Here is a 12655-nt window from a genome sequence, read left to right as displayed (position 1 = left end):
GGGGGGAGAGAGAGAGACGAGAGAGAGGGAGGGGGGGGGGAGAGAGAGAGAGACGAGAGAGAGAGAGGGAGAGGGGGGGGGGGAGAGAGAGAGAGACGAGAGAGAGAGGGAGATGGGGGGGGAGAGAGAGAGACGAGAGAGAGAGAGCGCAAGAGAGAGAGGGGGAGAGAGAGAGTGGGGGGGCGGGGGGAGAATGAAGGGGAGAGAGAGGGCCGGACACTCACTTGTTGTCGGAGCATGTCATTGTCAAGCTGCAGCCTCTCTGTGTCTTTGAAGCTCTCATGCATCCTCTGGTTGGTCTGTCGCAGTTCCCGGATATAGTCGCACGCCTTCGACAGGATCCCGCCTTTACTCTGGGCACAGAAAGTGGACCCAGTCACCCAGAGCATTCCGGCCAGAGACCACCCCTCCACCCATCCATAGAGGGGAGGGGCGATACTGAGGGAGCGCCGCAACTGTCGGAGGGGCAGCACTGAGGGAGCGCCGCTCTGTCGGAGGGGCAGTACTGAGGGAGTGCTGCACTGTCGGAGGGGCGGTACTGAGGGAGTGCCGCACTGTCGGAGGGGCAGTACTGAGGGAGCACCGTACTGCACTGTCGGAGGGTCAGTACTGAGGGAGTGCCGCACTGTCGGAGGGGCAGTGCTGAGGGAGCGCCGCACTGCACTGTCGGAGGGGCAGTACTGAGGGAGTGCCGCACTGTCGGAGGGGCAGTACTGAGGGAGTGCCGCACTGACGGAGGGGCAGTACTGAGGGAGCGCCGCAATGCACTGTCGGAGGGGTTGTACTGTCAGGATTGTAATTCGACCTCGGGTTACTTACCTGTCCTGTTTTTGTGTTGTCTGCGTTACAATCGGGGATTATCTTCGAGAGCTGAACGATCCAATTATTGATTTTATCTCGTCGCCGCCTCTCCACTGCAGGTCGAAAGAGAGAGAGAGAGAGAGACGTAAAACCCCTCGCTCCCCAAATCCACCGACCTCCAACTCTTCCCGTTAATACCCCCCTCCCTGACTCTGATCATCAGCACAGACACTGGGAGTGTGTCAGTATTTACAGGGGGTCCCGGGGAGTGTGTCAGTATTTACAGGGGGTCCCTGGGAGTGTGTCAGTATTTACAGGGGGTCCCTGGGAGTGTGTGTCAGTATTTACAGGGGGTCCCCGGGGAATGTGTCAATATTTAGAGGGCGTCCCCGGGGAGTGTCTCAGTATTTACAGGGGGTCCCCGGGAGTGTGTCAGTATTTACAGGGGGTCCCCGGGAGTGTGTCAGTATTTACAGGGGGTCCCCGGGTGTGTGTCAATATTTACAGGGGGTCCCCGGGAGTGTGTCAGTATTTACAGGGGGTCTCGGGAGTGTGTCAGTATTTACAGTGGGCCCCGGGAGTGTGTCAGTATTTACAGGGGGTCCCCGGGGAGTGTGTCAGTATTTACAGGGAGTCCCAGGGAGTGTGTCAGTATTTACAGGGGGTCCCCGGGAGTGTCAGTATTTACAGGGGGTCCCCGGGAGTGTGTCAGTATTTACAGGGGGTCCCCGGGAGTGTGTCAGTATTTACAGGGGGTCCCCGGGTGTGTGTCAATATTTACAGGGGGTACCCGGGAGAGTATCAGTATTTACAGGGGGTCTCGGGAGTGTGTCAGTATTTACAGTGGGCCCCGGGAGTGTGTCAGTATTTACAAGGGGTCCCCGGGAGTGTGTCAGTATTTATAAGGGGTCCCAGGGAGTGTGTCAGTATTTACAGGGGGTCCCCGGGAGTGTTCAGTATTTACAGAGGGTCCCCGGGAGTGTGTCAGTATTTACAGGGCGTCCCTGGGAGTGTGTCATTATTTACAGGGAGTCCCAGGGAGTGTGTCAATATTTGGAGGGCGTCCCCGGGAGTGTGTTAGTATTTACAGAGGGTCCCCAGGAGTGTGTCAGTATTTACAGGGGATCCCCGGGAGTGCGTCAGTAATTACAGGGGGTCCCTGGGAGTGTGTCAGTATTTACAGGGAGTCCCCGGGGAGTGTGTCGGTATTTACAGGGAGTCCCAGGGAGTGTGTGTCAGTATTTACACAGGGACCTTGGGAATGTGTCTGTATTTACAGGGGGTCCCCGGGAGTGTGTCAGTATTTACAGGGGGTCCCCGGGGAGTGTGTTAGTATTTACAGGGGGTCCCCAGGAGTGTGTCAGTATTTACAGGGTGTCCCCGGGAGTGTGTCAGTATTTACAGGGAGTCCCCGGGGAGTGTGTCAGTATTTACAGGGGGTCCCCGGGAGTGTGTCAGTATTTACAGGGGGTCCCCGGGAGTGTGTCAGTATTTAGAGGGGGTCCCCAGGAGTGTGTCAGTATTTACAGGGGGTCCCCGGGGAGTGTGTGTCAGTATGTACAGGGGGTCCACGGGAGTGTGTCAGTATTTACAGGGGGTCCCCGGGAGTGTGTCAGTATTTGCAGGGGGTCCCCGGTGAGTGGGATCAGTATTTACAGGGGGTCCCCGGGAATGTGTCAGTATTTACAGGGGGTCCCCGGGAGTGTGTCAGTATTTACAGGGGGTCCCCGGGGAGTGTGTGTCAGTATTTACAGGGGGTCCCCGGGGAGTGTGTGTCAGTATTAACAGGGGGTCTCCAGGAGTGTGTGTCAGTATTTACAGGGGGTCCACAGGAATGTGTCAGTATTTACAGGGAGTCCCCTTGGAGTGTGTCAGTATTTACAGGGAGTCCCAGGGAGTGTGTGTCAGTATTTACACAGGGTCCCCGGGAATGTGTCAGTATTTACAGGGGGTCCCCGGGAGTGTGTCAGTATTTACAGGGGGTCCCCGGGAATGTGTAAGTATTTACAGGGGTCCCAAGAGTGCGTCAGTATTTACAGGGGGTCCCCGGGACTGTGTCAATATTTACAGGGGGTCCCCGGGAGTGTGTCAGTATTTACAGGGAATCCCCGGGAGTGAGTCAGTATTTACAGGGGGTCCCCGGGAGTGTGTCAGTATTTACAGGGGGTCTCGGGAGTGTGTCAGTATTTACAGTGGGCCCCGGGAGTGTGTCAGTATTTACAAGGGGTCGCCGGGAGTGTGTCAGTATTTACAGGGGGTCCCCGGGAGTGTTCAGTATTTACAGGGGGTCCCCGGGAGTGTATCAGTATTTACAGGGGGTCTCAGGGAGTGTGTGTCAGTATTTACACTGGGTCCCCGGGAATGTGTCAGTATTTACAGGGAGTCCCCGGGAGTGTGTCAGTATTTAGAGGGAGTCCTAGGGAGTGTGTCAGTATTTACAGGGGGTCCCCGGGAGTGTCAGTATTTACAGGGGGTCCCTGGGAGTGTGTCAGTATTTACAGGGGGTTGCTGGGAGTGTGTGTCAGTATTTACAGGGGGTCCCCGGAAGTGTGTCAGTATTTACCGGGGGTCCCCGGGAGTGTGTCAGTATTTACAGGGGGTCCCCGGGGAGTGTGTGTCAGTATTTACAGGGGGTCCCCGGGAGTGTGTCAGTATTTACAGGGGGTCCCCGGGAGTGTCAGTATTTACAGGGGGTCCCTGGGAGTGTGTCAGTATTTACAGGGGGTTGCTGGGAGTGTGTGTCAGTATTTACAGGGGGTCCCCGGAAGTGTGTCAGTATTTACCGGGGGTCCCCGGGAGTGTGTCAGTATTTACAGGGGGTCCCCGGGGAGTGTGTGTCAGTATTTACAGGGGGTCCCCGGGAGTGTGTCAGTATTTACAGGGAGTCTCCGGGGAGTGTGTCAGTATTTACAGAGGGTCCCCGGGAATGTGTCAATATTTGGAGGGCATCCCCGGGGAGTGTGTTAGTATTTACAGGGGGTCCCCTGGAGTGTGTCAGTATTTACAGGGGATCCCCGTGTGTGTGTCAGTATTTATAGGGGGTCCCCGGGAGTGTGTCAGTATTTACAGGGGGTCCCCGGGGAATGTGTCAGTATTTACAGGGAGTCCCCGGGGAGTGTGTCAGTATTTACAGGGAGTCCCAGGGAGTGTCAGTATTTACAGGGGGTCCCCGGGAATGTGTCAGTATTTACAGGGGGTCCCCGGGAGTGTGTCAGTATTTACAGGGGGTCCCCGGGAGTGTGTCAGTATTTGCAGGGGGTCCCCGGTGAGTGGGATCAGTATTTACAGGGGGTCCCTGGGAATGTGTCAGTATTTACAGGGGGTCCCCGGGAGTGTGTCAATATTTACAGGGGGTCCCCGGGGAGTGTGTGTCAGTATTTACAGGGGGTCCCCGGGGAGTGTGTGTCAGTATTTACAGGGGGTCCTCGGGAATGCGTCAGTATTTACAGGGGGTCCCCAGGAGTGTGTCAGTATTTACAGTGGGGTCCCCGGGGAGTGTGTCAGTATTTACAGGGGGTCTCCAGGAGTGTGTGTCAGTAATTACAGGGGGTCCACAGGAATGTGTCAGTATTTACAGGGAGTCCCCCTGGAGTGTGTCAGTATTTACAGGGAGTCCCAGGGAGTGTGTGTCAGTATTTACACAGGGTCCCCGGGAATGTGTCAGTATTTACAGGGGGTCCCCGGGAGTGTGTCAGTATTTACAGGGGGTCCCCGGGAATGTGTAAGTATTTACAGGGGTCCCAAGAGTACGTCAGTATTTACAGGGGGTCCCCGGGAGTGTGTCAATATTTACAGGGGGTCCCCGGGAGTGTGTCAGTATTTACAGGGGGTCCCAGGGAGTGTGTATCAGTATTTACACAGGGTCCCCGGGAATGTGTCAGTATTTACAGGGGGTCCCCAAGAGTGCGTCAGTATTTACAGGGGGTCCCCGGGACTGTGTCAATATTTACAGGGGGTCCCCGGGAGTGTGTCAGTATTTACAGGGGGTCCCCAGGAGTGTGTCATTATTTACAGGGGGTCCCCGGGAATGTGTCAGTATTTACAGGGGGCCCCGGGTGTGTGTCAATATTTACAGGGGGTCCCCGGGAGTGAGTCAGTATTTACAGGGGGTCCCCGGGAGTGTCAGTATTTACAGGGGGTCTCGGGAGTTTGTCAGTATTTACAGTGGACCCCGGGAGTGTGTCAGTATTGACAAGGGGTCGCCGGGAGTGTGTCAGTATTTACAGGGGGTCCCCGGGAGTGTTCAGTATTTACAGGGGGTCCCCGGGAGTGTGTCAGTATTTACAGGGGGTCCCTGGGAGTGTGTCAGTATTTACAGGGGGTCCTCGGGGAATGTGTCAGTATTTACAGGGGGTCCCCGGCAGTGTGTCAGTATATACAGGGAGTTCCCGGGGAGTGTGTCAGTATTTACAGGGGGTCCCCGGGGAGTGTGTCAGTATTTACAGGGAGTCCCAGGGAGTGTGTCAGTATTTACAGGGGGTCCCCGGGAGTGTCAGTATTTACAGGGGGTCCCTGGGAGTGTGTCAGTATTTCCAGGGAGTCCCAGGGAGTGTGTCAGTATTTACCGGGGGTTGCTGGGAGTGTGTGTCAGTATTTACAGGGGGTCCCCGGAAGTATGTCAGTATTTACCGGGGGTCCCCGGGAGTGTGTCAGTATTTACAGGGGGTCCCCGGGGAGTGTGTGTCAGTATTTGCAGGGCATCCCCGGGAGTGTGTCAGTATTTACAGAGTGTCCCTGGGAGTGCGTCAGTATTTACAGGGGGTCCCCGGGAGTGTCAGTATTTACAGGGGCTCCCCAGGGAGTGTGTTAGTATTTACAGGGGGTCCCCAGGAATGTGTCAGTATTTACAGGGGGTCCCGGGGAGTGTGTGTCAGTATTTACAGAGGGTCCCCGGGGAGTGTGTGTCAGTATTTACAGGGGGTCCCCTGGAGTGTGTGTCAGTATTTACAGGGGGTCACGGGGAGTGTGTCAGTATTTACAGGGTGTCCCTGGGAGTGTGTCAGTATTTACAGTGGGTCCCCGGGAGTGTGTCAGTATTTACAGGGGGTCCCCGGGAGTGTGTCAGTATTTACAGGAGGTCCCCGGGAGTGTGTCAGTATTTACAGGGGGTCCCCGGGGAGTGTGTCAGTATTTACAGGGGGTCCCCGGGAGTGTGTCAGTATTTACAGGGGGTCCCCGAGAGTGTGTCAGTATTTACAGGGGGTCCCCGGGAGTGTGTCAGTATTTACAGAGGGTCCCCGGGGAGTGTGTGTCAGTATTTACAGGGGGTCCCCTGGAGTGTGTGTCAGTATTTACAGGGGATCCCCGGGAGTGTGTCAGTATTTACAGCGGGTCCCCAAGAGTGCGTCAGTATTTACAGGGGGTCCCCGGGAGTGTGTCAGTATTTACAGGGGGGTCCTCGAAAGTGTTTCAGTATATACAGGGGGTCCCCGGGAGTGAGTCGGTATTTACAAGGGGTCGCCGGGAATGTGTCAGTATTTACAGGGGTCCCTGGTAGTGTGTCAGTATTTACAGGGGGTCTCCGGGAGTGTGTCAGTATTTGCAGGACGTCCCCGGGAGTGTGTCAGTATTTGCAGGGCATCCCCGGGAGTGTGTCAGTATTTACAGGGTGTCCCTGGGAGGGTGTCAGTATTTACAGGAGGTCCCCGGGAGTGTGTCAGTATTTACAGGGGGTCTCCGGGAGTGTGTCAGTATTTACAGGGTGTCCCTGGGAGTGTGTCAGTATTTACAGGGGGTCCCCGGGAGTGTCAGTATTTACAGGGGGTCCCGGGGAGTGTGTGTCAGTATTTACAGAGGGTCCCCGGGGAGTGTGTGTCAGTATTTACAGGGGGTCCCCTGGAGTGTGTCAGTATTTACAGGGGGTCCCCGGGAGTGTGTCAGTATTTATAGGGGGTCACGGGGAGTGTGTCAGCATTTACAGGGGGTCCCGGGAGTGTTGTCCGTATTTACCGGGGGGTCCCCAGGAGTGTGTCAGTATTTACAGAGGGTCCCCGGGAGTGTGTGTCAGTATTTACAGGGGGTCCCCGGGGAGTGTGTGTGAGTATTTACAGGAGGTCCCCGGGAGTGTGTCAGTATTTACAGGGGGTCCCCAAGAGTGCGTCAGTATTTACAGGGAGTCCCCGGGAGTATGTCATTATTTACAGGGGGTCCCCGGGAGTGTGTCAGTATTTACAGGGGGTCCCCGGGAGTGTGTGTCAGTATTTACAAGGGATCCCCGGGAACATGCCAGTATTTACAAGGGGTCGCCGGGAGTGTGTCAGTATTTACAGGGGGTCCCCGGGAGTGTGTCAGTATTTACAGGGGGTCCCCGGGAGTGTGTCAATATTTACAGGGGGTCACGGGGAGTGTGTCAATATTTACAGGGTTTCCCTGGGAGTGTGTCAGTATTTACAGTGGGTCCCCGGGAGTGTGTCAGTATTTACAGGGGGTCGCCGGGAGTGTGTCAGTATTTACAGGGGGTCCCCGAGAGTGTGTCAGTATTTACAGGGGGTCCCGGGAGTGTGTCAGTATTTACAGGGGGTTCCGGGAGTGTGTCAGTATTTACAGGGGGTTCCCCAGGAGTGTGTCAGTATTTACAGGGAGTCCCCGGGAGTGTGTGTCAGTATTTACAGGGGGTTCCCCAGGAGTGTGTCAGTATTTACAGGCGGTCCCGGGAGTGTGTCAGTATTTGCAGGGGGTCCCCGGGAGTGTGTCAGTATGTACAGGGGGTCCCCGGGAGTGTGTCAGTATTTACAGGGGGTCTCCGGGAGTGTGTCAGTATTTACAGGGGGGCCCTGGGAGTGTGTCTGTATTTACAGGGGGTCACGGGGAGTGTGTCAGTATTTACAGGGGGTCCCCGGGAGTGTGTCAGTATTTACAGGGGGTCCCCGGGAGTGTGTCAGTATTTACAGGGGGTCCCCGGGGAGTGTGTGTCAGTATTTACAGGGGGTCCCCGGGGAGTGTGTCAGTATTTACAGGGGGTCCCCGGGGAGTGTGTCAGTATTTACAGGGGGTCCCCGGGAGTGTGTCAGTATTTACATGGGGTCCCCGAGAGTGTGTCAGTATTTACAGGGGGTCCCCGGGAGTGTGTCAGTATTTACAGGGGGTCCCCGGGAGTGTGTCAGTATTTCCAGGGGGTCCCCAAGAGTGCGTCAGTATCTACAGGGTGGTCCCCGGGAGTGTGTCAGTATTTACAGGGGGGTCCCCGAAAGTGTTTCAGTATATACAGGGGGTCCCGGGGAGTGTGTGTCAGTATTTACAGAGGGTCCCCGGGGAGTGTGTGTCAGTATTTACAGGGGGTCCCCTGGAGTGTGTGTCAGTATTTACAGGGGATCCCCGGGAGTGTGTCAGTATTTACAGGGGGTCCCCAAGAGTGCGTCAGTATTTACAGGGGGTCCCCGGGAGTGTGTCAGTATTTACAGGGTGTCCCTGGGAGTGTGTCAGTATTTGCAGGACGTCCCCGGGAGTGTGTCAGTATTTGCAGGGCATCCCCGGGAGTGTGTCAGTATTTACAGTGTGTCCCTGGGAGGGTGTCAGTATTTACAGGAGGTCCCCGGGAGTGTGTCAGTATTTACAGGGGGTCTCCGGGAGTGTGTCAGTATTTACAGGGTGTCCCTGGGAGTGTGTCAGTATTTACAGGGGGTCCCCGGGAGTGTCAGTATTTACAGGGGGTCCCGGGGAGTGTGTGTCAGTATTTACAGAGGGTCCCCGGGGAGTGTGTGTCAGTATTTACAGGGGGTCCCCTGGAGTGTGTCAGTATTTACAGGGGGTCCCCGGGAGTGTGTCAGTATTTATAGGGGGTCACGGGGAGTGTGTCAGCATTTACAGGGGGTCCCGGGAGTGTTGTCCGTATTTACCGGGGGGTCCCCAGGAGTGTGTCAGTATTTACAGAGGGTCCCCGGGAGTGTGTGTCAGTATTTACAGTGTGTCCCTGGGAGGGTGTCAGTATTTACAGGAGGTCCCCGGGAGTGTGTCAGTATTTACAGGGGGTCTCCGGGAGTGTGTCAGTATTTACAGGGTGTCCCTGGGAGTGTGTCAGTATTTACAGGGGGTCTCCGGGAGTGTGTCAGTATTTGCAGGACGTCCCCGGGAGTGTGTCAGTATTTGCAGGGCATCCCCGGGAGTGTGTCAGTATTTACAGTGTGTCCCTGGGAGGGTGTCAGTATTTACAGGAGGTCCCCGGGAGTGTGTCAGTATTTATAGGGGGTCACGGGGAGTGTGTCAGCATTTACAGGGGGTCCCGGGAGTGTTGTCCGTATTTACCGGGGGGTCCCCAGGAGTGTGTCAGTATTTACAGAGGGTCCCCGGGAGTGTGTGTCAGTATTTACAGGGGGTCCCCGGGGAGTGTGTGTGAGTATTTACAGGAGGTCCCCGGGAGTGTGTCAGTATTTACAGGGGGTCCCCAAGAGTGCGTCAGTATTTACAGGGAGTCCCCGGGAGTATGTCATTATTTACAGGGGGTCCCCGGGAGTGTGTCAGTATTTACAGGGGGTCCCCGGGAGTGTGTGTCAGTATTTACAAGGGATCCCCGGGAGCATGCCAGTATTTACAAGGGGTCGCCGGGAGTGTGTCAGTATTTACAGGGGGTCCCCGGGAGTGTGTCAGTATTTACAGGGGGTCCCCGGGAGTGTGTCAATATTTACAGGGGGTCACGGGGAGTGTGTCAATATTTACAGGGTTTCCCTGGGAGTGTGTCAGTATTTACAGTGGGTCCCCGGGAGTGTGTCAGTATTTACAGGGGGTCGCCGGGAGTGTGTCAGTATTTACAGGGGGTCCCCGAGAGTGTGTCAGTATTTACAGGCGGTCCCGAGAGTGTGTCAGTATTTGCAGGGTGTCCCCGGGAGTGTGTCAGTATGTACAGGGGGTCCCCGGGAGTGTGTCAGTATTTACAGGGGGTCCCCGGGAGTGTGTCAGTATTTACAGGGGGTCCCGGGAGTGTGTCAGTATTTACAGGGGGTTCCGGGAGTGTGTCAGTATTTACAGGGGGTTCCCCAGGAGTGTGTCAGTATTTACAGGGAGTCCCCGGGAGTGTGTGTCAGTATTTACAGGGGGTCTCCAGGAGTGTGTCGGTATTTACAGCGGGTCCCCGGGGAGTGTGTCAGTATTTACAGGGGGTACCCGGGAGTGTGTCAGTATTTACAGGGGGTCCCTGGGAGTGTGTCAGTATTTACAGGGGGTCCCCGGGAGTGTGTCAGTATTTACAGGGGGTCCCCGGGGAGTGTGTGTCAGTATTTACAGGAGGTCCCCGGGAGTGTGTCAGTATTTACAGGGGGTCCCCAAGAGTGCGTCAGTATTTACAGGGGGTCCCCGGGAGTGTGTCAGTATTTACAGGGGGTCCCCAAGAGTGCGTCAGTATTTACAGGGGGTCCCCGGGAGTGTGTCAGTATTTACAGGGGGTCACCGGGAGTGTGTGTCAGTATTTACAAGGGATCCCCGGGAGCATGCCAGTATTTACAAGGGGTCGCCGGGAGTGTGTCAGTATTTACAGGGGGTCCCCGGGAGTGTGTCAATATTTACAGGGGGTCACGGGGAGTGGGTCAGTATTTACAGGTTTTCCCTGGGAGTGTGTCAGAATTTACAGGGGGTCCCCGGGAGTGTGTCAGTATTTACAGGGGATTGCCGGGAGTGTGTCAGTATTTACAGGGGGTCCCCAAGGGTGTGTCAGTATTTACAGGCGGTCCCGGGAGTGTGTCAGTATTTACAGGGGGTCCCCGGGAGTGTGTCAGTATTTACAGGGGGTCTCGGGAGTGAGTCAGTATTTACAGTTGGTCCCCAAGAGTGCGTCAGTATTTACATGGGGGTCCCCGGGAGTGTGTCAGTATTTACAGGGGGGTCCCCGAGAGTGTGTCAGTATTTACAGGGGGTCCCCGGGAGTGAGTCGGTATTTACAAGGCGTCGCCGGGAGTGTCAGTATTTACAGGGGGTCCCTGGGAGTATGTCAGTATTTACAGGGGGTTACAGGGAGTGTGTCAGTATGTACAGGGGATCCCCGGGAGTGTGTCGTTATGTACAGGAGGTCGCTGGGAGTGTGTCAGTATTTACAGGGGGTCCCCGGGAGTGTGTCGGTATTTACAGGGGGTCCCTGGGAGTGTGTCGGTATTTACAGGGGGTCCCTGGGAGTGCGTCAGCATTTACAGGGGGTCCCCGGGAGTGTGTCTGTATTTACAGGGGGTCCCCGGGAGTGTGTCAGTATTTACAAAGGGTCCCCGGGAGTGTGTCAGTAATTACAGGGTGTCCCCGGGAGTGTGTCAGTATTTACAGGAGGTCCCGGGAGTGTGTCAGAATTTACAGGGGGGTCCCCAGGAGTGTGTCAGCATTTACAGGGGGTCCCCGGGAGTGTGTCTGTATTTACAGGGGGTCCCCGGGAGTGTGTCAGTATTTACAAAGGGTCCCCGGGAGTGTGTCAGTAATTACAGGGTGTCCCCGGGAGTGTGTCAGTATTTTCAGGAGGTCCCGGGAGTGTGTCAGTATTTACAGGGGGGTCCCCAGGAGTGTGTCAGTATTTACAGGGGGTCCCCGGGAGTGTGTGTCAGTATTTGCAGGTTGTCTCCGGGAGTGTGTCGGTATTTACAGGGGGTCACGGGGAGTGTGTCAGTATTTACAGGGGGTCAAGGGGAGTGTGTGTCAGTATTTGCAGGGGGTCTCCGGGAGTGTGTCGGTATTTACAGGGGGTCACGGGGAGTGTGTCAGCATTTACAGGGGGTCCCGGGAGTGTGTCCGTATTTACAGGGGGGTCCCCAGGAGTGTGTCAGTATTTACAGGGGGTCCCCGGGAGTGTGTGTCAGTATTTACAGTGGGTCCCCGGGAGCGTGTGTCAGTATTTACAGGGGGTCCCCGGGAGTGTGTCAGTATTTACAGGGGGTCCCCGGGAGTGTGTCAGTATTTCCAGGGGGTCTCCGGGAGTGTGTCAGTATTTGCAGGACGTCCCCGGGAGTGTGTCAGTATTTGCAGGGCATCCCCGGGAGTGTGTCAGTATTTACAGGGTGTCCCTGGGAGTGTGTCAGTATTTACAGGGGGTCCCCGGGAGTGTGTCAGTATTTGCAGGGGGTCTCCGGGAGTGCGTCAGTATTTACAGGACGTCCCCGGGAGTGTGTCAGTATTTGCAGGGCATCCCCGGGAGTGTGTCAGTATTTACAGAGTGTCCCCTGGGAGTGTGTCAGTATTTACAGGGGGTCCCCGGGAGTGTCAGTATTTACAGGGGCTCCCCGGGGAGTGTGTTAGTATTTACAGGGGGTCCCCAGGAATGTGTCAGTATTTACAGGGGGTCCCGGGGAGTGTGTGTCAGTATTTACAGAGGGTCCCCGGGGAGTGTGTGTCAGTATTTACAGGGGGTCCCCTGGAGTGTGTGTCAGTATTTACAGGGGGTCACAGGGAGTGTGTCAGTATTTACAGGGTGTCCCTGGGAGTGTGTCAGTATTTACAGTGGGTCCCCGGGAGTGTGTCAGTATTTACAGGGGGTCCCCGGGAGTGTGTCAGTATTTACAGGAGGTCCCCGGGAATGTGTCAGTATTTACAGGGGGTCCCCGGGGAGTGTGTGTCAGTATTTACAGGGGGTCCCCGTGGAGTGTGTCAGTATTTACAGGGGGTCCCCGGGGAGTGTGTCAGTATTTACAGGGGGTCCCCGGGAGTGTGTCAGTATTTACAGGGGGTCCCCGAGAGTGTGTCAGTATTTACAGGGGGTCCCCGGGAGTGTGTCAGTATTTACAGGCGGTCCCCGGGAGTGTGTCAGTATTTCCAGGGGGTCCCCAAGAGTGCGTCAGTATCTACAGGGTGGTCCCCGGGAGTGTGTCAGTATTTCCAGGGGGGTCCCCGAAAGTGTTTCAGTATATACAGGGGGTCCCGGGGAGTGTGTGTCAGTATTTACAGAGGGTCCCCG

The 12655-nt window shown here is 55.9% G+C and overlaps 1 protein-coding gene across 1 annotated transcript in view; it reads right to left on the bottom strand.

The window, feature by feature from the left end:
* Positions 1-12655, bottom strand: part of LOC139240443 (upstream stimulatory factor 2-like) — a 99335-nt gene that overhangs the window by 714 nt on the left and 85966 nt on the right. The window contains exons 5-6 of the mRNA XM_070868969.1: positions 820-914; positions 225-353 (exon numbers count right to left, since the gene is read on the bottom strand). Of these exons, the coding sequence (XP_070725070.1) occupies positions 225-353; positions 820-914 (224 nt within the window). The remainder of the gene's footprint in view (positions 1-224; positions 354-819; positions 915-12655) is intronic.

This window comes from Pristiophorus japonicus, chromosome 31 (assembly GCF_044704955.1).
Source record: "Pristiophorus japonicus isolate sPriJap1 chromosome 31, sPriJap1.hap1, whole genome shotgun sequence".
NCBI classification, from domain to species: domain Eukaryota; kingdom Metazoa; phylum Chordata; class Chondrichthyes; family Pristiophoridae; genus Pristiophorus; species Pristiophorus japonicus.
This window is presented reverse-complemented; position numbering and strand designations above follow the sequence as displayed.